Genomic DNA, 23,305 nt, shown 5'->3' with positions numbered 1-23,305 from the left:
CTTCTCTGGAGACCTGCGTACATTTTGACTATGASGCAGAGAAGAAAGGAATAGATTGAATTTTCATCTCTTCTATGATGTCTTTTTTTGAGTCTAGAGGAAAGCAAGGTATTTGCATGCTCTGCAGGAAGATAGAAGATTTCACTGTCTAGGTTTATCCCATCAATATGCTTAGACAGTTTCTCTCTTTGTGGACTTTATTTTCAAGTAGATAATTTTCATTGTTATTTACTGATTATTATAATTTTAAATTACTAATATTTTGTATTAAAAGATAGTTATCTAATTTTAAGTTTTCTTGCTAAAAAGATTCGTATGGTTTTAGCAAAATATTTTTCTGATTGATGTGCAGTAACTGATATGTCTTGGTAATTGATCMTTTTTTTTTTTAAGCAATTGATTTCTTTATTCAAGATCTTGCTGTATTTTATATATAATTAATTAGATACCAAGAGAAACTGTAACAGGTTTAAGTGATGTGTTTTTGGAAGCTCTTTTTTGACTCATGTTTCGTTGATTTGAAAAGGACCAAATGCTTTTTCTCCTAGTGGTGCAAATGACTAAGAAATAACATTTCCTTTACAGCTACTGTTTCAGCTCATCATTGATCATGTGTCTGACTTCAGTTTTACTCCAGCTGTTTTTCAGATGATTAAAGAGGAACTAAAAAAGACTTATTTCAATATGCTCATCAAACCAGAGGTGCTAGCCAAGTGAGTCTCTGTGGGAAAGGCTTAGTTTTAGTGTAGTGGTAGAAAAGAAAGCAATCTTTCTTTCTTTTTTTTTTTCCTACGTTGTCATAGTAGCATTCTGTAGCAGCGTGAGGAGTTGCTTGTCTTTTTATCATAAATTACCATACAGTGCTTTGTATGGTTTGCTGAATATAGTGAATGCCAGCACAATAATCATATGTGAGCATAATTTTCAAATTGTCCGTTTTTTATACTAAGTGCCCAATATTGAAGTTTCAAAAGTTGGCAAGAATTCATATATAAAAATGGTTGTCATATATAGTTTTCATATATATTTTTCTTATAGTTGCTTGCATTTTTTCTGTCAGTAATCTCTGTGTGTACTCACTGTAAGGTTAATACTCCTCATTAGAGGACTCTCAGATCTTCTGAAGAAGTGTCAGCTGGGGTCATTCTTCTCCCAGCATCCCAGCCCAGCTGCCATTTGGTTCCTTCTAATTGCTAGTGAGCTCAGATCATAAGCATTACATTCTCTTTCCATATCAGGCCCCCTCATCCTCTGTGGAAGAAACTTTATTTATACTTTGATTATCATTTACACAGCTTTTGTTCATTTGTTTTTCTTTTTTAAAAATATAGTTAAAGAGAGGAGATATGCCATGCCTGATGCTGCAGATGTAGAGATACGTTGGTAGTTGACAAAACTGACATTGTGTAAGATTAGTGTCAACCACCAAAATTTCTGCTGGTCCAGAAATCTGCCTGATCTTTACTGAAGTCAGAGCTTTTCTGTAGCCCAAAAGAGCAAAAGATACCTAGAATCTTCTTCAAAAACTGCATTAATAGAGCTGTCAAGAAAAGACAGTATTTTGTACTGTGTGAATATCATATAACATCTTACTTGATATTCTTTGGATGTTGTGACCTAAATATTCTGATAGTACTTTGTGATGAATTTCTTACAAGAGAAGATGTTAATCAAAATAATACAGGGCTATAGCCTTCTGACCTGTAGGAGTAGCTAGAGGTTGCTTCTCTCTGGCCTTGTCCTTGCTATGAAGGAAAATGGCATTCTGAAATGGAGACATTAGATCAAAGCTTATGGTATTTCATAGCCTTCATATTAGTAACAGCTGTTGACGATGTTGACAACACAAGTGATGTTGTCTTCATTAGAATTTTGCCTTGAGTTGGCTAACTGAAATTAAAAAGCATCTGTATACCTGCAGATTAAAAAGCTTCTGATTCTACAGTTTTTCATCATGAAATATACAGCAGTGTAAAGCATCAATGACAAGAATTTCCTGTGTATTGTTCTGTTCTGCTCCAGTATTTAAGGTTATAGGCCACTATGTAGCTAGTGCAAACTGTGCATAGGTCCGTCAGGAAAGAGGGGACCTTTGCATCAAATAATTATATATATCATTATTCAGTTAGGCAGTTTACTAAAAATTCCATTATATATTGCAAGACTAACTCCAGCAAAAAGACAACCTCATGCTAAATGTCATCTCTAGAAATACAACATATTGCGTAGTGGCTATCTCTTGTCAGATCACTTTTACTTAGTCCAGTTTCTTGGCAGCATGAGCTGTTTTTCTTTCTAAATGTTTGGCTCTTTGGTGTCAGATATTTGTGCAATGACACTGACCTTTCAGGATGTTGTAATCTACTGTACTGCTTGCCACAGCTGTGAAGTGCATTTCTGAATTAAAATGTATTACATTTTTTGTTGTTGTTGTTTTGTAGGGATCTACATCGTGTAATTTTGGAGCATGGCAAGTGGTCTGTGATAGACAAATACAGGAGATTAATGAAGGGACTTTCTGCAGAATCTTTGTTATCATTTGTTAAGGCTTTCAAATCACAGCTATTTGTAGAAGGTTTAGCACAAGGGAATGTAACATGTCAAGTAAGTATTAAGCTCAATAGTGAAAGTTTGGACTCTGTCTTTGTTTGTAGTAAAATATCTGTGTTTAAAAAACTGTTCCTAACTATTTTGACAGCCTTATTTTCTGCTAGTATTTTGGCAGCTCCAGGTGACATGAGGTTGCCAACGTAGTCTAGAATATGTTGCTGTTTTACTCCTGTATCATGCAAACACAAGTAGTTTAATGCTTCAAATATGGTTTCTGTGGTGTATTTAAGAATCAGAAGCTGTTCACTCTATACTCTGCTAATCTGTATTTCTTTTAGTGGAATCATTCTAACTGTGCAGCTCTTGATTTTCATGCTAAATTTGTAGTGTAAATACAATCAAGTGATAGGACTGACTGCAGCAATACAGCTTAACATCCTGTTATCATTTTCAGAATTCATCTAACTGTCTACAGGCCCTAAGGTGATAGCTAGCAGTCTGACGTAGACTAGAGGTCTCCGCTTTTAAGAAGCTGGTTGTACCAGGGCTTTGTCCCAGATAGACTTGTACCATACTGCCTCTACTTCTCACTAGATGTGCAAGTTTCCTGTCTTTACAACAAGAAAGCAGTCCAGTAGGAATTTTTGCTGAAGTATTTTATGAGAACTGCAGATTTGAGTAATTTCAGAGGATCTGGGCATAACTGTCATAGAGTTAAGATGTGTTTTGTGCTATTGGTAATGCAGCATTATACTTATCATATAATCAACTACCTTCTTCTACTGTTTGGTTGTTCTCTTATTTGCCACCTTTCCTTCTACTTGAGCTGGAGTTTCTTTCCAATCATTTCATCATCAAATGCAAGACAGTGTTCCTCTAAGTTTCTTGTATCTGGTGGGCTATCTACTTGAAGTGTATTACACTGTCTGAATCTTTCATGGGTTCTTTTCTTGCTCACACGTTGCTCGTGAGAGAGGCTACAGAATCCCAAGCAAGAAATTGTATTGGTAAGCTTTTTTCCTTTTGCAATATAGAATAGAGCAGACCTCCTTGTCACCTTTGAGAGACTTGGAACTTGGCAAATCACTAGATACTACAGTACTGGAATAGCATGGCAAAGCTGGGTGATCTGTCCCTTTCTGAATATTATAGAGTGCATTGGGACAAGTAATTCCCTTCTCCAAAGTTAAACTAAGTTTATACTTTCTCTCCTAGGAAGCAAAGGATTTCCTGAATTACGTTGTGGAGTGAGTATCTGTTTGATTCCTGTACAGTTCCCCTTCAGTTATCTTTTTTTTTTTTTGGAGGGGAGGAGTTGACTAGGGTGGGAAGAGTACTGAAAGCATAATTGAAATTTCTTGAAGATATTTAAGTATATATCGTGATAATACAGAAAGCTTCTGTTTTTTTTCCTTTTCATTAAATAGGAAGTAGGTTTAAGGGCAGGGGAGTGACAGCATCTGGATTGTGAAGCCTTGTTCTGTGTATTCTGCCTACGATGTAAGTACATGTTTGACACACTGCTTTTTTACTCCCTTCAGAAAGCTCCAGTTTGCTCCTCTGGCCCATGCTTGCCCTGTTCAGTTCCGGGTGGTGGATTTGCCGAATATGCACCTACTCTGTAAGGTGAAAACGCTTAACAAAAATGATGCCAACTCTGAAGTGACAGTTTATTATCAGGTAACGCACTAGAGATTTGCATAATCATTTTTATTAGTAGTTTACTGTGCAGTCACAATTTAAAGAGCTATCAAGACAGAACCATCAAAAAGCAGAACTAGTGTGTGTGATCACTGTGCAGGGGAAGTGAATGGAATTATAGTGATTCTGTAAGGACGTGCCCAGTGCACAAGAGCTACTTTTTTGAGATCTACTAAAATCCTTGATGAAATTACAACCTATATTATTTTGTAGATGATTTATTTTGAATATGTATCTTATGCTTTTCCATATTCACTCCAGTCTTGGTATTGTTACCTTTCTTATCTTTCTTGCCATCAATTTTCCCCGCAGTTAATTCAAGATAGATATTCCACTCATGSAGTGAACCTGAAATGACGTCATTTACTTTCTGCTTTGGAGGCACAGTGGAAAACTAGAAATCTCTGACTTTTGGGTTTTTGTAATAACTTAGTGAGCAGTTAATGCTGAAGAGCATCTAGACTGGATTTATTTGTTTGTTTTAGGCTGGGGCAAGGAGTTTAAGAGAATGCGTTCTTACGGAGTTGCTTGTGGTAAGTTCTGACCTTTCCTAACCAATTTTGAGTGCTTACTGGGGCTTGTATTTATATTCCATGCAATGTCTGGTGCTTGAAAAAATAATGGTTAATATTAAGTTAAGGCCAAAATTCTACAGACATGTATATTTGTTGTCCTACTACCACTTCCTAGTATAAGTACTTAGGACTATACTGTTACTTCAAATAATGCACTGTTTCACTTAAGAACAAAAAAATAAAAATTTTGATTATAAAATATAAGTGGTTGTGAAGGTTAATCTCCTGTCTTATCCTGTTGCAGGACATAGATTTTTCCCTGTGTTAATTTCATTCTAGGACAGTGAGGACAGGAGGATTTGTTTGAGTTCAGTAGTTTTAGTCCCTTCTTCCTTGATTTGACTGTGCTTGTCTACTGCGTATGAAGCAATGTGGGTGTGGTAAAATATCTACTGTTGTATACAGGAGTACATTTTGACTAAATTCAGGCTGTATTTCAGACACACATGGAGGAACCTTGTTTCAATTTCCTGCGAACCAAAGAAACACTTGGGTAAGCTCACTGTCAGGAGGTATAGCTCCTTTGAACTGTTTTTCATCAAGAATTAATCCTATATACCATGTTGCTATGGGATACTTACTGTATGTAATTCCTGGAATAGCGTAGCTGAAAGTATGGAGTAATACGCTACAAACAAACACAGCATCATCACGGAATATTTCTGTGACTGCTGCTCAGTTAATTTATTTAGGTCTGCAGATGGGTCCATTTTCTACCTTTGACTGCATGTAAATGGAGCCTGGGGTGGTTTCCTATCTGGATTTATTTGCATTATGTATAGTCTGAATCTAGGCCAATGTTCATATTTTGAATACTCTTCTAATTTAGTTGCTTTGGTACCCTGTATATTGCAATTACAGAAGCAAAGCTTCTATAAACTGATAACATGCCTGAAGAAAGAGATCTGTATATTGTGGATGTCCATATAAGCTGTGGCGCTTAAGATGTTAGTGTTCATTTGTTACTCTGTCCTGGGTAAAAATGATAACTAAGGCAAAGGAACAACTTCAGGTGTCTTTTGGGACTGTGAGACAAAGCCCAATGTTTTTGTCTCTTAGTCTGCAAGAAGCAAGGTAGTTAATCTTGATCTCAGTCTATACTGATAGTTCTTAATAAACTTAAAAAGACCCCTATCTCTCCCATTTGCTTCCCCCTCTCGGCCTCGCCACTTTGAGGTGGTGCTCGTATTCAATTGACCTCAAAATGGCTAAAGTATTTGAGATTTGGCCTTTCCTGCAAAAATGACCAAGGGTCATAAATGACAGTCTGTTGAGGGATCTCTAATATTTGAGAGCTGGTCAGATACAGGCATCAGAATAAGTTCTGAGAGGGTAGATACAGAGGAAGAGGATTTGGTTTCTTCAGGAGAAACATCAAGCTATTTTCTGCCTGTGCTTCCTGCTCTATACCTGGCAAATCTCCTGGGTTCCTTAAATGTCATTTCTAAAGAAGGTGGTAGCCTCAGTAATCTCTTATGCGTGGTGTCCATCTCTGTTTTGTCCCTGTGACCATCAGACCTGTAGAAGGAAATGTTAGGTGCTGTCAAAGAGATTTCATGTTTTTCTCGGACTATAACCTGTGGGATGAGAAGTATCAACTGAGAATTCTACAAAAAACAGACTAGTTTAGCTCTCACTGAGAGGTTAGATATCTTTCAGTATTCTTATGTTCTTACCTCTGATTTAGAGACTAAGAGCCCTGACCAGACTGTCCATTTTAACCAGCAAGGAATATGCTATGGCTTCAACTATAGTATTCATTTTCTGTACGTCTCAGAAAATCATTATCTAGGCCTATTTATAAAGTGTTTCACAAAGCTGCAAAAGAGATTAACTGGACTTAGAAAAGGTAATGCCTCTTGGTATTTAAATTAGCTCCTCAGGAATCTTTGATAATGGCATCCTTACTGAAACTTCAGATCCAAGTGTTGGTACTATTCTTATTTGATTGTTATGGATTATGGATATAAAGTGATTTGTGCTCATAGATTTTCTTTTTTTCCCCTCCTGTCTTTCATTTTAGCTATCATGTGTACCCTGCCTGCAGAAATAATTCTGGGATCATTGGATTCTCCATTACTGTAACAACACAAGCAACCAAAAAGAAGTAAGTCTTACTAATTTATGAATGGTTTGGTTTCTAGTATTTCTAGCTGGAGACTTTGAGATTCAGAGCTGGCATATGCAGACTTGCATGTACCTGGACTGGATATTTGTTACAAGAATTCTCAGAATTTATTTAATCAGTTAGTTGAAATATTCAAAATTCCTTGTTCTTATAATGCTTGTAGTGAAAATAATTTTACAAAGTTCTTTAAATTCTCTGCTGCATAAACTCCACCATGTTTTGTAATGTTATTACACAGATTGGTCGTGCCTGTCCTTTTTCCTCCTTTTTGTAAACAGGTGCTCCATTTTTTTTTTTTTTAAATCTATTATCCTTAAATCTTTTTGTTTCTCTTTGTTAAGAGTTTAATATTGACAATAAAGAATGGGTCTTTGTGAACAGCACAACTTCCCGAAACATCTATTTTGAAACATCTATTACTAAACTATTCATTCTTTTTCTTTTTTCTTTTTTTTTAAGCACTGTTAGTGCCTGACTGACTTTGCACGTGTCTTTTTGGGTAATGATACTTCTGTTTAGTTTGAAGACTGCTACTCTTTCATAGAAGACATTTGCAGTTTCACACAACTATCCTAAAAGAAGAGTGCAAGTTAAACATGCCAGCTACAGTATCTTTCTCATTTAGCTCGCAGTGATGTGATTAAAAACATTGTGTGGACAAAGACAATACCCAGTAAAGCCACTTTAAGCAGGGGATTATGAATTTATTGGAGAAAGATGCTCCAAAAGGACCACAGAAAACAATTGAGAGTAATGGGAAAGCCGGGCACAGGCACAGAAGTGGTAGTGCAATACTTAATTGCAATCTAGAAATAAAGGCTTTTGGTCAGATGTCACATGAAAAGAGGTTTAAAATTGTGAGAATTTTCCCTCTGCTAATTGAAAGAACACAGAAGACCCCAGGTTTGATATAGGAGAGTTTTGAATCTGAAAGGTAAATGCATTGTCTTTAGTTTCCTTTCTTCTCCTCTTCTTTTATCATCTTTCAGTTCTGAATTTGTTGACAAGAAAATAGAAGAATTTCTTTTCCACTTTGAGGAAAAAATGAAGCTTTTAACTGAAGATGCATTCCGTGCTCAGGTAATCAGAAAGAAGCAACCTAGAACACCTCCAGGGAATGGTGGTGTTCCTTTTTGATTTATTGAAAAACAAATCTGGCAGCCTGCTTGGAGAGGAGGAAAAAAAGTGATACTGTTTCTGTTCCTATTTCTGTTTTGTGACTTTAGCTGGAGAACAGAAAAACATTTTTTAAGACTTATAACTGAGCAGAGGATATTTAGGTTTTTCTTTTACGGATTTTAATGCTGTCTTTCCTACAGTGCAAGGCAGTAGTGGGTTCAGGGGGTATGTTCAGCTTGCTCAGGTATCTTGACAGATATCAGTGAATCAGAACATAAGACAGCTGCCCTAGGCACAAATACCGTTCATTGCAGTAAATGTTATTACTGACGTATTTTCAATACATTTGACCAGCAGCCTAAGTTAATTGAACTCATACTTCTTTTCTAGGGTTCTTGACTTTCCTGTAAGAATATTAATAAAAGTATATTTTTACAGGTCAGTGCTCTGATCAATATTAAAGAATGTGAAGATTGTTTTCTTGGTGAAGAAGTGGATAGAAATTGGAATGAAGTGATGAGTCAGCAGTATCTTTTTGACAGGCTTGCCTGTGAGGTGAGGAATTTAATTTCAGATTAACACGGTTGCATTCTTATATCTCACTAGCACTTTAGATTTAAAATACAGAATGAAATCCCGATCCATTAAAATTGGATATAACTTCCTATTGGCTTCAGAGGGGCTATTATATTGTCTGAATAAATATACTTTTTGAACAGAAAGCATAATATTGTTTCAACAAATGGCTGAAACAAACCAAAATGGTTACTTGTGTGTTATAAAGAATATGYATCTACATGACTCTTTCGAGTGAGTCAGGTTTTGAAGGCGTTGTCCAGTTTTTTTCAAAGTGAATAGTGGCTATAATAGAGATCTGTTTCACAGAATTTGGGGAAACTCAATTTAGTTCCACTTGCTAAGCACTGGATAGTAGCTCTATCAGAGGCTGCTGCAGTCAGAGCTTACCATTTAGCTATTAGGCTCATATTTGGTGCTGGAGTTCATATATTTGAAAATATAAGGCTCATAAAGATGTTTAAAATGGTCCTTAAAGTTAGCAATTGGATTGCTTTTAAAATACCAGTGCAGTATTTGTGAACTCGTAAAATGTGCTTTTGTGATTTTTAGATTGAAGCATTAAAATCATTTACCAAAGCAGATCTGGTTGAATGGTTCCAAATTCTCAGAGGAAATTACAAAAAGATACTCAGTATACATGTAAGTAAATCTGTAGTCAGTACTATGTTAGAATATTTTCCTTTACATATTTCCTAAAATGAATTAATAATGTGACTTTTGTAATTAAATTCTAAGACCTCACCTTTTCTTCTTACCTGTGTCCTGTGACTTAAGCATTTTTAAAGTGGACTCCTATGAAAAAACATTCAAAACTTTAAAATTTTGAAACGTAACAGTTGAATGCTGCAATTAAAAATATCACTTGCACTGGATGTCAGCTTCTGAACTCCCATTACTACTTAAAACCATAAATTAAGAACTCTGGAAGTTGCAGAAAATGAGTGAAATTCTGTGGTAGTTTTTATCCCTGTAGTTTTCCAGAGTGCGAACAATCTCATCAGCTTGAGCCATCTAGATGTTAGAYATGTAATTAAGCTGCTTCTGTCATGAGTGGAAAGACTCATCTAGAGGTGACTACTTCTATTTTCAGGGAGGAAAGATCAAGCACTACCTGAAAATATTGTCCATTGACTTGAAAGGAGCCTAGACTACTATTTTAGAATTCCGAGTCATAATGAATTCAACTCATAATGTTTTACTAAATTGACTTATAAAATATGTCTAAAACKTGGTTTGGATTTTTTACCATCCACTACTTATTGTTTTTCTGGCCTTTGAATTTCCAGGTTGTTGGATATGGTGAACAAGAACAGGACTCGGAGTTTGCAACTGTCTTAGATGTTCAGCGTTCACTGCTTGGTGAACTCCCTCAGCTAACTTTTTTACCCCCTTCCTCTTATATGAAAAATACTGCTTTCATCAGGCACATCAGCGATTTCACATTAACCCTGAACCTTCTCCCTTACCATAAGATATTAAAATGAGTTTTAACTCTTCTGTGCACTGAAGTCTTGTTTAAGTAATTTGCAATTTGAGAACATTCCAGATCATTTAGATTCAATAATGGAATTTGTATTGTCAGTGAATTTGGGTAAGTTCATGCTTCATTGTTGAAAAGATTAAGAAACAGAGGAACGAAAGATGTCTAATTGTTCAGTATGGCTCCACACAGAACCAGAACGGCTTTTGAGGTGCATTAACTGGTTGTTCATATAGACAATACGTCTGATTAAGTTCAGTTATTGTAAAGTATTTTTAACACAGTTTGTGTGTTCTGTAGCAAAATAAGACAGAATGATTAAGACAAAAAGTAAATATGAGAAATTATTTATCTGATGATGAGAACTGTCATACTAGATCAGACTAAATTCCGTCTACTGCATCTCATTTCTGAGAGCTATTAATGRGTGCTTAGGAAGGAGGTCAAGAACAGTGACTATATGGAGTAATCCTTGCCTGCTATGTGCCTGGCTTTCATCTTTTTAGTTTAGATACTTTGTGAGCCAGAAGGTACATCTGAAACGCTGTGTTTCATAACCRCAGACAGACCTGTACTTTTTGAATTTGAGTTATTGACTAAAAATTAATTTGTACAGTTAACACTCACAAAATATTTTTGCAGTGGCTTCCACAGTTTGCTTATACATTCTGTTAAAAGTATTTTCTTTTATGTATTTTGAACCTGCTATCTGAATAAATATTATTGCATGCCTCTAAGTTCTTGTATTGCGAGGAATGGCAAATAATTATTCTCTAGTTCTTACTTTGCACATTAATGATTTTAAGTGTATTACTGTATAGCCTCCCAGTTGTCTTTTTTTGAGTTGAAGCACTGAAAAATGTAAAAAGTCTCTAGATCATCCTTGTTGCCCTCAGTATCTTTTCTAGTTACACTAGGCCTTTTATGAGATGGGAAGGTCAAAGTTGTAAGCAAAATTTAAAAAATGATGTTCACCATCAGTTTCTTATACAGCAACATCATGATAGATTCTGTTAACCTCACCTACTCTTTATCAGGCTTTCTGCTCCTGATGTGTTTGAAAAAAATTTTATTATTAACTTTCTTAATACTTTTTCTTTTTTTTCTTTTTTTTTTTAATCCTTGATGTCTTTAGTATCAAAGTAATATGAAGTCAGTTCATGAGGGTCAGGCTTTTAAACACGTACAAATTTCAGACCTTGTTAATGCATAAGAAGCTATAAAGGATAATGGAATGTAAATTCCCAATATATTCTGTAAGTTTTTCATTATTTCTGGAAGTCTAAAATTTGACTTAACYGTTATAAGAAAATTGCTGTCATCAAAGCTCGTCTATACATTATTTTCCAAGTATTGCTTATCTTCTAAGCATTATTGCAAAGTGTTCTCTTTGTTTAGATCTTAGTTTTCTAGTAAGGCACAAGCATAAATATCTAGATTCAGGGATTTTTCTTAATATTTCATCATAAGGTTTTCCATTTTTTTTTAGGTGTAATGACTTAAATTAAATGGATGTATATGCTTTCAGGTTAGTCTCAATGGGTGAATATATGCATAGAAGTAAATTGCTACAGTTGGAACTAATTAGTTTCCTGACTAGCAGACTCAGATGATAAAACTGAATTGGGTCATTTAAAATATCCTTGTTGTTTGGCCTCACTCACTTGGCTGACTGTAACCTCACTCTTCCGCCTAAATTTGCAGCCTTTAGACTAGGGCCAAAATGCAGACAAGGAAAATATTTATCAAGTCGGCCTTCCGTTTGCTATAATCTTGTATAACCCATCCRTTTAACTAGGTTAGGGTCTGTCAAAGTACGAGGGAGATCTGCTTGTGTTTCCAGAACTTCTAGCTCATTTGTTAAGATGGCTGCCTCATCATGATTGAAAAGATTGCAATAGTTTCCTTAATAGTGAGGAAACCCTAGGAAGTGGCAGCAGGTAGTCCCTTAAAATGATCAGTGATGAAATTTGAATGTGAATCAGTGCTGCAAATAATCTGAAWTTTTTTTTTAAAAATCATTTTAATTATCATTTGTTTTTGTGAGGCATAGTTAGAGATCAGCTACAGGTTAGCTGTACTAAGCTGTAAGATCTAAGAACATAGCCTTAACTATTGCTTAGGATGTGGGTTTTTTGTTTTGTTTTGTTTTCTCAGAGACGCTGCCACTATCTTAAAAAAAAAATCTAAGTTAATCATGCTGCAGTATATAGCCTCACTTCTGGGGAAGTTTTTGTGAGATAATGAGATAATCTGTTGTTGTAGTCCTGAAGCTAACTAAGGACTATGTTGGACTGTGGCTGCTACTGTGAAATCAAAGCCACAAGTTCATGTTTAGCTGTGTTACGCCTGGTTCAGTGTAACTGTCATCTTGACTGGGGAACTAGTGCGCATAGCTGTGCAAGTGAGATGGAATGCTCAGCTCGGTCTGTTCGTCTTCTGCTGACCAAGGAGCAACAAGCCCAGTAAACTGTTTGCTAGGTAATTATCTGCCATTCCTACATTGAAGAATGTCAAACCTCATTTTCTTTTGCAGGGACACAAAAATATTCACTTAAAGACACAGGTCTGCCTATTTTTGTCCTGTAACAAGACCACCAATGTATGCCTACYTTCCAGCTCTTTCCCTGCTGTAGCAAATGAGGGCATATTTGCTTTCTTTATGTGTAAGAGCTCAGACAATTCTGCCTCTAGCCCTGGACAAGCTGGCACAGAATTTGAGAGCTCTGGTTCACCCCAGATTTATCATATTTCACTTCATCATATGATACCAATCTTTGCTAGGACAGGCTTGCTACTAGCCTGCAGATGATCCTCAGAAGTAGGAAATGCTTCAAGGTCCATTTCTCCTGCAGTGTGGACCAAGTGCATCTCCACAGCTTGAGTCTGATTAATACTGCCTTACTCTGACTGTTGCCTTTTCCTCAACTAGGTCCCCTGGTAGACAGCTTACCAGTCTGCAGCAGGAAAAGCTGGTGCTTTTTTTTCAAGTTGACCAAAAAGTTCCTAGGTAAGTGACTCAAGCTCTATGGTGAGGCTTGAATCTGGTGTGAAGGACCCTTGTAAGGACATCTTTAGAAACTCTACCATTTTTAGATCACCTCTACCTGCAGCTTCATTTCAGTATATTTGGGATGAGTCCTTTTTTCTTCACAAACTTGATTCARTGTTACACCTTAAGCAGCAATGCACTTGTTTCTGCTGCTCCCTCCACTCAAATGCCTCGTAGTCTTTCTGTAAGTCTTGGTGTCAAAAGGATTGTCTTTTTCTGTTAATGGGCTGTGTCATTTCTGGAAAAAAAGAAAACCCCAAACTTACTAGACTGGCCAGCTGACAGAACCATGGAAATGACCATTTGCAAGTTAATTCAGGAACACATAGCTGCAAAGCCGGAGCCCCAATTTTGTCACCAGGATAATCCACAACAAACTTGAGTGCTGAAAGCAACTCTGTTAAGCTGTCATCTGGGACTGTTCATGCCTTCATCAACCAGTATGCTGTTTCCAGGGCATCCAAGGTCAGTGCAAACTCTTACAGYGTGCTCCTGCCATACTGCTATAGCTGTTTTTGAATACAGGCTGTATTAGGACTTGCAATGTAAGCATGTGTGTGTGTGTATCTGCATGCGTGGTGTGTTGAGCTGGCCACAGGCCACCCAGTATGGTACTGTGCCAATGGATTGTGATGAATTTAAAAGGTGCATCTACTTAAGAGGTGAAGTTACTCATTCTACATAAAAATTCACTTTGTTGCCATGTTTTCCCCTTTGAATGGCTCTAAGGCCAAGACTGTCCAATTASGAGACAACTGAAACTGGTGCTAGGTACGCTCCGCTGTCATATACCACCGTGGAAGAGTATACTGTTAATGCATTTTTGTACATGCACACAGATGTACACACACGTATGCACACGTGCGACTGCAAAGACGAAAGGTAACTGGTGTCATGACTGTGTTACACGTGCACCAGCAGTATAAAGGCAGATGTGCATTATCAGCCTTACTGGATTATTTAGTGGCATTGCTGCTTCTTCCCTCCACCTCTTTTCTTTCTGGAGCCTTTATAAGCACTTGAGAAATCTTGGAGTGAAAAAAACCTGGTAATCCATGGTTGTAGCCACCTTCTTGAAGGGAAGGATATAAAATAGGAAGCCAGATTTAAAGCTATTTCAGAAGTTAAAGGACTGATGTGACAGAAGGCAAACTTGGTGTGAGGAAATGAGCACAGATGACAGAACTCTTAACATAAGCAATTTACACATTATAGAAACACTAAAGATACTCAAATTCGTAAGTATAGTTCTATTGCATCTTAATGATTACTAGGTATTAGTATTACTATAGATTACTCATAAAGTACAGTTACTGTGTGTAAAGTTTTTTTTTTTTTTTTTTTTTAAGAGTTGATATATCAGTTCTATTGTTAACACACTATAAGGTTAAAAAAGAAACCTGAAAAAAAAATACCTACTGTAATAGCAGTTATAGCTCAAAGGCTCAGCTAGGTTTGGGGCTCTTCTCTGAGGCTCTGCCACTCCCCAGCCCTCTGTCCCACTAGCCAGTGGTCATTTGCAATGATATTTACTTTGCTATGATATTTAACTGAAATGGAGAAATTATTTTAAAATAAACAAACCTATTTTCAGTTGAACAGAAAAACCAAACCACTAGCAGTACCTAAATCCTTATTAGTTTCGTAATAACTATTTTCATCTGAAATGTCTTTACTATTCKCACTGGCTAATGACTGAATTTAAGTTAGGCAGTAGACTTCCCACAAAGAGGACATACACCAATAACTAAATGTAAGTCTTGTAATAATTTGACTGCGGGCTCAAGCTTCTCGCTGCCCTGGGAAATGCCGTACACAATGGGGAGAAGTTCGTGTAAGATCCACCTCTCCTGTCCATTTCAGGAAATGCTGCCAGTTATCCCTCCTCTGCTGATCACATTCTTCTTTCTCATCTATGATTATATTTTTACAAAAGACAGAGAAGAGTAAGGTAGTTAATTGTATTACGTGACTTGCTTAAGATGATGTTGCTCGTGTTTCCAACTTAAGCCACTATTGTACTGTCTAGTAAATTAGATCACTTTTTAGCTCAGTTTTCATAGAAGAGCTGGACTGCTAGTGTTTAAGAAAAGTTAGGACTGCCTGCTGTGATTCTGAAGACAGCAGCCTACCTGTTCTCTTTGTGGGTCACAAAAGGGTGCATATTTGGTTGAAACACKTTTTTCAGAATCAGTAAATGTGGTTTACCAAAAGCTGTTTAAAAGAAATTTAGTAGTTTGCAACTAGTGCTTAAATACTCTAGTATGTCATAGGGTTAAAAATGGCACCATTTGTAGTATATGCTATGGTTTTTTTTTGAGACAAAAATGTTCTCACAGTGGGTAAGGACCAATGTAATTCTACTGCTGGAGTTTTTACTGCTTATTCCTTTTAGTTATATCACAGCTCTAAGTGTTTAGCACAGATAAATATAATGAACCAGGCACTATTGCCCATGTGATTTGAAGATGATCAAAACTGAAGTGGCAGAGGAAGATGATTCAGAACAAATTGGTCTGTTCATTTGCATGTAGAATACAAAGTATTTCAGTGTTGCCATTCTGAAGCTGCAGATGCTGAATACAGATTAAAAGTGTAAAGAGAAAAGCAAACTTACTTATTTATACAGTAACACTGCCAAGTTCTGTTTTGGCTTTGGACAGTTAAGAGCTAAGGAAACCCAAAATATGATACAGTACTAGCTCTAGGACAGCATTTAAGTACTATAAAAAGTAATTACTTCAGTAGTCCCAGATAAAAAAATTTAATCTTTCTATAGAAACAGTGCACTGTTTTACAAATGTATTCATTTGGTTTCCAGTAATCCTTATTTATGTAAGTACAGCAAATGTTACATAGAGTAGATCCCCACCCCCCCACCCCTCCCTGGTCCTTTTATCCGTAACATAAAAACTGAAACACAAAAGGCACCAAGCAAGAACATACTCTAACAGAACTTCAATATGACAAGACAGAGATCAGAAATGATTACAATGTTAAATATCATCCTAACAATCTGAAACATTATTTAAAATAATTAATTTTTTAGAAAACAAATTTGGTGCTTGACTTTTCAGTAGTTATAAATCTGTAAAGTTTGAAATCAACACTGCACATTGAGTTCATTTACAATGATTTGAAAAAAAACCTGCAACCTTTTATACATGTTTTTTACAGGGGTGTATGTGTGTGCGTGTGTGTCTTTAAAAAAAGTATCAAAAACTGTAGACCTTTCAAATATATTTACATTCTTCTGTTAGTTACAGTGTTATCACATACAGCCTTTTCTCAGGTCTTTTTTTTTTTCCTTCATGCACACAGTGCATGGATTTGTAGAAACAGAGCGTCATACCTTAAAACAATAATTGGTATCTCTATCATTTTTTCACTGTCTTAAAAATCTAAAATCTGAATAGAAGGATGCTTGATTATTTATCTAGTGCCTACACAGGCCATGGAGTGAATATTTTGAAGGTATGTATTATTATCATAATGCATACTATAAAGCTCTTCAGACACTTTGTTCCTTTTCTTAGTCGAGAGTCAACTTCTATCTCACTTCACAGTGAATTTTTCCTTAAAAAAAAATCATCTCCAGGCTGAATTGCTTGTATTTACTCGAATATGAAAGCTTGGGCTGCTGTAGGAATGTTAGGAAGCTCTCCCTAGCTTTTTGTACAGTTCTAGGACCCTAAATGAAGGAGGTGCTGGTCCTTTGTGCAGTGGTAAGTAAGTGTGTGTGTATTTCATACAGACTTAAAATTGGATTCAAGGACMATTAAAAATCAAAGTGTATTTATTTCCTTTATCAGTGATTTTTGGATTGGAATCTTTCTTTGACATGCAGATGCCCWATCCCTAAGAACTGGGATCTTCAGTACAATAGCAGAGGTGCCTGGGAATTTTAGCTCAGAGACTGAAATAAGAAGGAACAGTGTGTTTTCCACAGCGTGCAGAGGAAGCTTGCCCGGCCACACAGTCACTCTGGGCTCACAGCAGCTAGCTAGGGCACAGTGACAGAAATCAGTGAGCTTCTGCTGGATGGGCTAGGTGACAAACACTATCTTGGAGATGGCCTCGCTTTTGGGACTAGCTGTCTGGAAAAAAGAGTAGGAGAGCATGAAGCTGGCATCTGAGGAGGAGGAATCGCACCTGCTGATGAAATGGTTTTAACAGTGAAGAACAGGGAGCTTGCTGAACACAAAGCTTAGCCTCCTCTATCCCAGTGCACAGTTTTGAACGTGCTCTGGGGGGGGGGCTGAAAGGAACCAAGTGGTAGTTGAGCAGAAAAAGAAAGCTTGTATGGAGAGAGAGATGTCATTACGTATGTATGTCTGCCTCCTAAATCAGTATCTCTGAATCACAAAATTAGCACAAACGTTACATTCCTTAACAGAAGAAGACTGTAACAAGCTGTGCCAATAAATAAGTATATGTAAGAGTTCCCTGACTCCCTGCTGCTGTAGAAATGCCCAGGATTATGTAAACTATTTTGACCTTCACTATGTTTTGTTCACTCTGTTCCTGGAGAAACAACGCATAGTTGGGACACCTTTGTTGCTCTGGGAGAGAACGGTTTAGCAGCACTGTGCTACTGAGGACTGGCAGGAGAGAGAAACAGTTTGGGAACAATAGAGGAAAGGCATTTATCCTGCACATATTTATTAGYGTGTTCACCTTTGTTTTTCCTCTAGTTTTTTTCAGATAGCTGATTCCTAGAATTCAGAAGGTATTGATAAGGCTATGAGTTGGTCCTTTAACCTCCTTGCCTAGTGCTCTGTTGTGTGTCAGCTCTACTACGGGACAAATTTCTCCATTCACGTTCATTTGGAAGATACGTGCTGAGCGTCAATGAATTGCATGAATGGTGGTTTGAGACAGCCAATGGCATCTCCTAAATCTGGACTCCTCGGTAAGAATAGGGGGAAAAGAACAGCTAGGAAAGGAATCAACTTTTGTTACTGTGTTGMTGTTGTTTGTTTCTTCTTCTTTTTCTTGATGAGCCATATGAGAATGCTCACTTTGGGTGTACAAAAGTAGATGACTAAATCTTTGTTTTTACTAACTCTAAGCTTACTTAAGAGAGGTGTGAGATTCCCACTGGCAAAAAGCATTTAGATTTGCATCTAAAAACAAGCAAACAAAATACCCCAAACCAAATTTGTGCCAAGCTGTAAAAAGCAACAAAACAAAAACCTGGGCACTGTAGGAGTTTCTCCTCACTGAAATGCTGTAAGCAATAGTTTTTCAACCAACAGCATTGTAAAGGAACATGGAAGACTGCAAAAAGCAACCCCTAGAAGACAGCCTTGAAAACCAGAGTTCTGTTTGTTACGGGAGTGCTTCATTCACCAGCTACGCCACAGTACAGCTGTTCCTTACTTAGTGTCTTTAGATTTCAAAGCAAACTTTTCAAACATCCTGTAGAAATATCCATATTTTCCATAAACTTAGGCTAGTAGTTTTAAAATATATGTATATATTTATATATATGTATATATTTATATGCCTATATATATCTATCAAGCCTAGATAGATATATACACAGATACTCTATGCACAGCAAGCCAAACATACAAAAAAATAAATACTCTCACCCCTCTACTATATTTACAGAACAGATCTTATAATCCAGTTTTGTTAATAAATATTTCTAAACTGCCTGTACAGAATTTTTTTTTACTTATGTTGATGGATAGCCACAAAGCATATTCAACGTATTTACAAAGTATCTATAAATATAGTCTTAAAATAAAGCAATAGCTACTGAACCTTCAGCCTGGCTGTTATGTACATTGAGTTAGTAGCTCAGCAGTTGCTTATTCACTATCACAAATGGGTAGTGCAACAAGTTAAAATGTGTATAAAAGATTATACATACAAAACTCTCACATCCTTTGGATGTTTGCAGTTCATTATAACTTTGTGGTTACCCTTCAGCAACATAAATAATGATTAAAAAGAAAAAGCGAGTTCTGTGATCCAAAGCAAATTTGTTCAGTGCATTCTGTGCAGAGCAGCAACTTCACCCTTATGGCAACCCGTCATCTTCTAGGCTTAATGCTACACGCTGTGGAAAAAGAAAAATACCTTTGAGGATAAATTTATCCTATCTTGTGAATTTTGATGCATTAGAACCAACTTACAATACTGTTGCTAAATTCATTTTCTGTTAAAAAAAATCTTAATTGCTGTCCCTAGTGTAATGGTGGCAGAAATCTATTTTGTGCACTGATTCCCCCCTCCCCCCCAAGTGGAGAAACAAACTTTCCAACACCTTTTTAGTAACACTTATTTCACTTGTATGTTAAACAGATAAAATTTCTTTTGGGGGGATGATGACACCTTCTCAAGGATGATCTTTAGTAGGATTTTCACATAAGCACTTTAGATAATGTCTTAGATTGCCTTCCTATAGAAACTCTGTTGTCTTCATTCACTCGGGGATCTATGTGCTGTCTTCTAAAAGTACATACCAGTTCCTACTGCCAAATGCTTCATCTCACCAGGGAAGCTTCCTAAGAGACAGGCTGCTGCATAGAACAGGTTTTCTTTCTTGGGGCAGGCTCTGCTGCATACACAGGCCTTGATAGCAAGATGACTGTTTACTTGCTTCATCTTGTCAAGGCAACTTTCCTTTAATTACTTACAGCATCTCATTCATTCTTCCCTGTGAGGGATCTGGCTATTACTTGCACTGTTATAATATAAGGGAAAAATAATTTCTCCCTGGATTATGGAGAAACCCAAGTTATCCTTAAAATAGTCTAGGAACCTGGTAGCAACCTAACCACAGTAATATGGAACCCAGTAGAGGAGGTTTCATAAACAGCTGTCATATATTGAGCTCTGAGATAGCTTTAAACTTGCTGGCTTASTAGGTATATTGATTAGGACAATTATTATTGATTAAGACTATTATTCTTCCTTTACAATGATATTGTACTGTACAGACCACTATATTCTAAGACAACTACGTGAGCTGCATACAAGTTTAGGCTTTTGCCTACTCAAAGATTGTTGAAGCAGTGCTATTTTTTGTAATTATATTGCAAATAATCAACAATGTAATCAKCTGGAAATAATTATCTATCTTAACTCTCAACAAAATTATTCTTCTCCTTCWGCTGTTTCCTCTGGTACTTACTGCTGGGTAGACATGTCCAATTTGGGCAGTCCGCCCAATATGGATTTCATCTTCATCTTCCTCTTCTGTTGTCTTCCTATACACTGGATTATCAAAGTTCATGCTTTTAGTGTTCTTCCGTTTCCAGTTTCTCCAGATGAGGTACCCSCCCGTGCACAGCAAGCCAATGACCACTGAGGAAAGTGGAGAGGGAAAATGTTGTTATTCAGCTATGGCAGGGGTGGGCAGGAATCCGAGTGCATGTTCCCCTGTAGAAGTCCGTGCTTGTACARTTTCCCCAAAGCCAGACTCCTGTGCCCCATTTCAGCAGTTTCTGTACTCTTTCCCACCCCCAATCTAGAAAATCAGAAAAATATATTTACAGTAACATTTAAATATAATTCTCCTTCAAAGTTTAAATCAAATCAGCTTACCAACAGGAATGACAATTCCAATAACAGCTGCTGTCACAGTTGAATCAAAGCCTTCACCGTTATTTGCATCTGTAATTACAGAAGTAGTTCTGATCATAGGAACCATTTGCTGTGTTTATAACCACGGGTAAAGAATGTTTTGTGTTAGCAACTATGTTGTTCTGTCCATCAGGAAGTTTTTATAATCAGAAAGTTTACAGGAAGTTATGTAATAAAATAATCGGGAAGAAGGATAGAAAGCAAAGTATGTACACACAAGACTGGGATAAACTGAGCTATCTCTACCTAGGAAGTAAAACCAGCCAAAGACTCACTATGTGGAAGCTTCAGTTACAGACTGGCCACAATGTGCTATTACGCTAGCAAACAAGGCACTGGGAGACTGTAGTCAGTTAAGGAGAGTGCTCAGTACAGTATTATCAGATAGAGGAACTCTAGCCACAAATGAATGAATGACTATATTTGTGCCTGCAATTTTGAAGCATAAAAAGAAGGTAAGTTTTAAAAAACTTGGTATTTCCATGCATGTATTGGGAAGATTACAGGTAGTGCTCTTAAAAGCTCACAGTAGAAGAACACCTTCTAGTGACACAACCAATGATTTATTGAGCTGGCAGGAGAAAAACATAGCTCAAAGCTCTCTGCACAGCCTTTTTTTTTTTTTTTTTTTTTTTTTTTTACTTCCAGCTAAGGAGTTAGTCAACACATATCACTAGTTGCTGCAATCTGCCTCAGCCTGCAAAAATACCACTTGGTATTGCACTTACCAGATAAAAACCAATAATAATTAAAAATAAACTATTTATGTTTAGGGTTACATACTTCAAAGTGTCTGCTCTGTGCTCTTATGATAGGAAATCAGGACAGATGCTATTTGTTTGTGCTAAAATGTCAGGAATTCAGAGAAGAAGAGCTAACTGTAGTTGACTTATAAGACACCAGTTCATGAAACTTAAAAAGTAATTTAGCCTTTTAAATAATCCTCTGTGGCAGGCAGGTCTATTATATAGTTATTTACCTGATAATATGCCAGACCATTTCAAACGTGGACAACTATAGCACCTAACTTCCATGACTAAAGTTAACTACTGCATTTGAAAGGAAATTTGCACAAAAAAAAAAAAAAAAAAAAAAAAAACTTAGGAGAATAAAGTTTAGAAACCAAAATATGCTTTACCACACACACTGCAGAGTGCACTGCATCCCTATTACTACAAATAGGCACCCTACTCAAAAATAAGATTATAGATGGTTTATTTTTGCTTTCTAGATGCAATCGAAACTGTCTACTGTGCTCAGCAAAACGTTAGGAAAAACTAATATTTTACTCTATTATTGTCTTTAGAGCAATCAACAGCTGTTTGAGGTCTGACAGTCTTGAAGAAGAAACTTCCCTCTGGACTAGAATTGGTTTTGGAAAAGMAATTCAGCTTTTCTGCTTTGCGTTGACAGCAGAAGGATTACATATTAGCACCGAGATGGTAGGTTGCTGTTTCATTACTTACTTAATCATTATTTAGGATGAACATTAGAAGCGCCTATTAGTGCTCTCTGTTGAGATACTTTTGTGATAGATTCATAGTGCAAAACTTCWTCAAACATATGTCCTGGATCACATCACATTAATTTTCAGAGTACAACCAAGTAAAGTGGATGCAGCTTCACTTGGGCTGCAGGAATGCCAACTGTCCAGCAGGACTAAAGCCGAACAGGAGGCATCTTTCATCCAGGACTGGCACTGGATCAGAATGATATTTAGTTAAAAAAAATGATTAAAATAGGTGAAGCAGCTGCATAATCTTTCATATTAGGGTATTCAGTGCTAAAACTGGCACTAAAGCTGGATTGAACTGGTGGTATCAGGCATACAGGCATATGGGAAGGTTAGTAYGAATTTTCAGGGCCTCTATTTCAATAGAGTCAGCTTTTCATGTGTGGGATAAGAGCCTGACAGTTGTTCTTCAACATCCACGGCAACTGGAATCACATCAGCCATTGCAACAGAGGCATTTGCATAAAGAATGTTTGATTTTTCCCTCTACATAGAATCATAGACTCAGTAAGGTTGAAAGGGACCTCCACATGACAGGATATCCATGTGTAATTTGTCTATAGCTCAGTTGTTAGGTCAGATCTYTCATGAGTGCATAGATTTTTGTGATAATGTAAATCTAGAAAAAAACAAAAAAGAAGAACCCGATTCTCTTACAGTGCTGTGATAAATTGCTGTTTCCAGTGGTCATCTCAGAGTCTATTAGAATAGATGTGGTTGGAGGTAAATGAAAACTTGGCATAGTAATAGCAGCCTCTGATGCAGTTTTGGGGGCGACTTCAGTGGTGTTGCTGGCCCTGTCGGTTACAGCTGCAATAGCTGTCGTAGAACTAGTGGCACTTTGAGAGGCTGTAGAAACCAGCAGGRTGGTTGAAGTAGCTGGAAGATCTGAAAAGCAAGAACMAYCATGTAATCTGGTAAAAGTAAGTAMRCAAAGCAAAGCACAAATAGTAATATAAATCTGGAGAGGAYTGTGATGTTTAGTGGTCAGAAACAGAAACCAAATTCC

General features: G+C 36.9%; 2 protein-coding genes across 2 annotated transcripts in view; one reads left to right on the top strand and one right to left on the bottom strand.

Annotated features, from left to right (window-relative positions):
* The window catches only part of LOC146594102 (nardilysin-like), a 34,724-nt gene extending 24,540 nt beyond the window's left edge, over positions 1–10,184 (top strand). The window contains exons 21-31 of the mRNA XM_085308186.1: positions 586–713; positions 2,442–2,604; positions 3,766–3,797; positions 4,092–4,230; positions 4,737–4,784; positions 5,267–5,319; positions 6,850–6,933; positions 7,944–8,034; positions 8,512–8,628; positions 9,202–9,291; positions 9,939–10,184. Of these exons, the coding sequence (XP_085164312.1) occupies positions 586–713; positions 2,442–2,604; positions 3,766–3,797; positions 4,092–4,230; positions 4,737–4,784; positions 5,267–5,319; positions 6,850–6,933; positions 7,944–8,034; positions 8,512–8,628; positions 9,202–9,291; positions 9,939–10,136 (1,143 nt within the window). The 3' untranslated portion in view covers positions 10,137–10,184. The remainder of the gene's footprint in view (positions 1–585; positions 714–2,441; positions 2,605–3,765; positions 3,798–4,091; positions 4,231–4,736; positions 4,785–5,266; positions 5,320–6,849; positions 6,934–7,943; positions 8,035–8,511; positions 8,629–9,201; positions 9,292–9,938) is intronic.
* Positions 10,185–16,299: 6,115 nt separating this feature from the next.
* LRP8 (LDL receptor related protein 8) overlaps positions 16,300–23,305 on the bottom strand; it is a 212,421-nt gene continuing 205,415 nt past the window's right edge. Inside the window, exons 15-18 of the mRNA XM_085308184.1 lie at positions 22,954–23,184; positions 20,745–20,813; positions 20,332–20,504; positions 16,300–19,254 (exon numbers count right to left, since the gene is read on the bottom strand). Of these exons, the coding sequence (XP_085164310.1) occupies positions 19,216–19,254; positions 20,332–20,504; positions 20,745–20,813; positions 22,954–23,184 (512 nt within the window). The 3' untranslated portion in view covers positions 16,300–19,215. The remainder of the gene's footprint in view (positions 19,255–20,331; positions 20,505–20,744; positions 20,814–22,953; positions 23,185–23,305) is intronic.

This window comes from Rhea americana, unplaced genomic scaffold, assembly GCF_003343005.1.
Source record: "Rhea americana isolate MKP2758 unplaced genomic scaffold, rheAme1 scaffold_27, whole genome shotgun sequence".
Taxonomy (NCBI): Eukaryota; Metazoa; Chordata; class Aves; order Rheiformes; family Rheidae; genus Rhea; species Rhea americana.
Note: the sequence above shows the minus strand (reverse complement) of the source record. Positions and strands in the feature narration are given on the sequence as shown.